The sequence below is a fragment of the Bison bison genome, unplaced genomic scaffold (genome assembly GCF_000754665.1).
Source record: "Bison bison bison isolate TAMUID 2011002044 unplaced genomic scaffold, Bison_UMD1.0 scf7180017864468, whole genome shotgun sequence".
NCBI classification, from domain to species: Eukaryota; Metazoa; Chordata; class Mammalia; order Artiodactyla; family Bovidae; genus Bison; species Bison bison.
Window position 1 is genome coordinate 1,222,852 of NW_011495029.1, and position 2,661 is coordinate 1,225,512.

Consider the following 2,661-nt stretch of genomic DNA (forward strand, 5'->3'; position numbering starts at 1 on the left):
GGGCTGGTGGGGAGGAGTCTCTGTTACCTTTCAGAAGCCCCTGCTCCTCTCAGGGTCCTGTTTCCTTGCCTGCAAAGAGGGCTAACTCCAGAACTTCCCTTCTGTTTCTGGCATGCAAATCCCTTCCACCATGTTCCGTGAGCATCCTCTCTGGGCCAGGCCCAGAACACGGAGGAGCAAGGCACAGAATTCATGGGAATGGTGGAGGATCATGGGAGATGTTACGAGTAAAGCTGTTTGCCCAGTGCCTGTTAGCATCAGAATCCTAAGTGGTCTTGGAAAGGCCTGGTGCAGGTGGGGAGGAGGACTTTCTAGGTGGAAGGAGCAATGCAGGCCAAAACAAAAGGGCAGGTCAGGCATAGGGATGCCTGGACATCTTCCTGGATAGCTGGTGCTGGGCAGCATGGGACCAGGCAATGCCGGGCAGTGCAGGGGTAGGGCTATGTAGAGACCAGGCAGCGTGAGGACTGAGCATTGGGAAATGAGGCTGCAAAGGATGGCAAGGCCTTGGTGGCCATGGCAGAGAGCTCAGGTTTCTCCTGAGTGTGCTGGAGAGCCACAGACAGGTGTGATGAGGGGAGAAAGTCCACCATGCAGGGGCTGGGGTTCGACAGGTGTGATGGTCAGTGGAGGGACAGGAGGCGGAAAGCCAGGTGAGGGGCAGGATAACACCTTGACTCTGAGTCCATGGGGAGATACCAGTGAGGGTGAGTCCTCTTAGACAGAGGGAGACACAGAAGTGGTCAATGGGCCGGGGACCAGGTATGTCCCAGAGACTTGTAGGGTCTTTTCCCTCCAATCTTGCAGCAGCCCTGTGAGGCTGCCAGGCCAAACCCACTCTTACCCTCATTTTACAGATGAGGACTGAGGTCCAGAGAGGGAAAGGATTTGCCCAGGGCTACACAGCCAGAGAGGGGCAGAGCTAGGACTGGCAAGCAGGTCTGCTGGTTCCACTTGGGCTCTTGTCACCTCCTTCCAAGTCTGACGGGGTCTGGGAGGCGTCCAAAGATACGTGGGGGCAGAATTCCCGAGGCTCTCAGGCCTGCCTGTGGCACACCCTGGCTTGGTCCTTGTTGGGGTCATCAGGCTTTACCCCTGCAGTGGGGCAGGCCAACCTCGCCCTGGGAGAAGCACACCCTTATGACAAGCCCTGGGAGATGAGATCCCTTTGCCAGCCCATCCAGCCCTGAAATCTTTTTACTACCCTCACTCCAGAGCCAGCATCACTCGTGTCCCTTTCTATGACCTGGTCTCTGCTCGGAAGAAGAAGATCGCCAGCAAGCAGTGAGCTTCCTTGGAGGTGGTGCCCGGTGTCCTGCGAGCCCCATGACCTGTGGTACCTGGAGACCCACTCCCACCCCAGGGCCCGCACACATCCTCCTTCAACCCCCTTCACTTCGACCTGACAGCGAGGGGCAGGGGTGGGGGAGACAGGGCTCAAGAGCCAGGATGGGTGGGAACCACCAAGGTCTCAGAGCCCGATCATGAGGCTGCTGGCCCTGGGCATCCAGCAAAGGCCCTACCCCTGCCCCAAGTCCACTACAGGAAGGGGTAAGGAAAGCGGCCACAGCCTGGCATGCTGCCCTCTCTCTGGGCCTCAGTTTCCTCTTTTGTTAGAAGTCTCCTTGCCCTCTGAAATGCCATCAGCCTTCAAAGCAAGAGGGGCCTGAGTGCTTCCTACCCTCCACCATGGCGATGCCTCCTCTTCTGCTCAGGGGATTCTCAGCCAGCCCCTCCCCATCTTCAGTGGGAACTTGGCCCTCCCTGCCCAAAGGACACAGGAAACACATCTCAGATCCATGGACATAACCTCTGGGAGGCCCAAGAGCACTGGACTAGGAGCCTGGACATCACAGTCTCAGTCCTAGCTTTGTCTCAACTTGCTGTGTGCCCTCGGCTGAGTCACACTCCTTCTCTGGTTCCTGGAAAACTGTGGTGCTTGGCTAGGAATGTCCCAGCCCTTCTGGTTCTGTGCACTTCGCCCCTCAACCTGCCAGCAATGGCCCCTCTCAGACTGCTTTCTGTCCGTGAAAGGATAGGAATGTGCTGGGTCTCCCAAGGAGCTTCTGGCTGGAGATGTCTACACCTGTTTACTGAGCCAGAAGAGGCTCTGGACTGAAGACTGCTGGGAGGCGGAGAGCAGAGTGGGCCCACCCTCAAGGATGTTCATTTTAGAGAAGGGACATGTGGGACTCCTCGAGCAAATGGCAGAGACATACAGACATACTCAAGCAGACATACTCAAGCAGAAATGGTGGTACAACCAAGAAGCCAAGAAGAGAGCTTTGTGATCTGTGGTTACCAGGAGGGCTGCCTGGAGGCAGCAGCCATGCCATGAGTGACGTACACCCTTGTAGCAGAGTCTCCGCCACAATTTCCCTGCTAGACCACTGCCCAGGGCCCCTGAGGTGATAAGCAGCTGCCCCAGCAGGGTCCTAGCATCCTGAGACTCTCTGGCATAGCACCATCAAGCATGAAGCTGGCTTCACTACCCACAGGCAGGCAGTTCTGTCTCCAGGGAGGCCCCAGCCTGGAGGAGCATTCCACAAACAGGTTTCTTCTCAGTAGCACGACTTACCCCGCACAGGCCCTGGGGGAATCCCTAGGGGGAAGTTCCCTTGCAGGAAAACAGGATATGGGGTTACCTTGGCTCGACTGTCA

General features: G+C 57.1%; 1 protein-coding gene across 1 annotated transcript in view; it reads left to right on the top strand.

Annotated features, from left to right (window-relative positions):
• CYTH4 (cytohesin 4) overlaps positions 1-1,288 on the top strand; it is a 29,274-nt gene extending 27,986 nt beyond the window's left edge. The window contains exons 13-14 of the mRNA XM_010860624.1: positions 722-762; positions 1,216-1,288. Of these exons, the coding sequence (XP_010858926.1) occupies positions 722-762; positions 1,216-1,288 (114 nt within the window). The remainder of the gene's footprint in view (positions 1-721; positions 763-1,215) is intronic.
• The last annotated feature ends 1,373 nt before the right edge of the window (positions 1,289-2,661 follow it).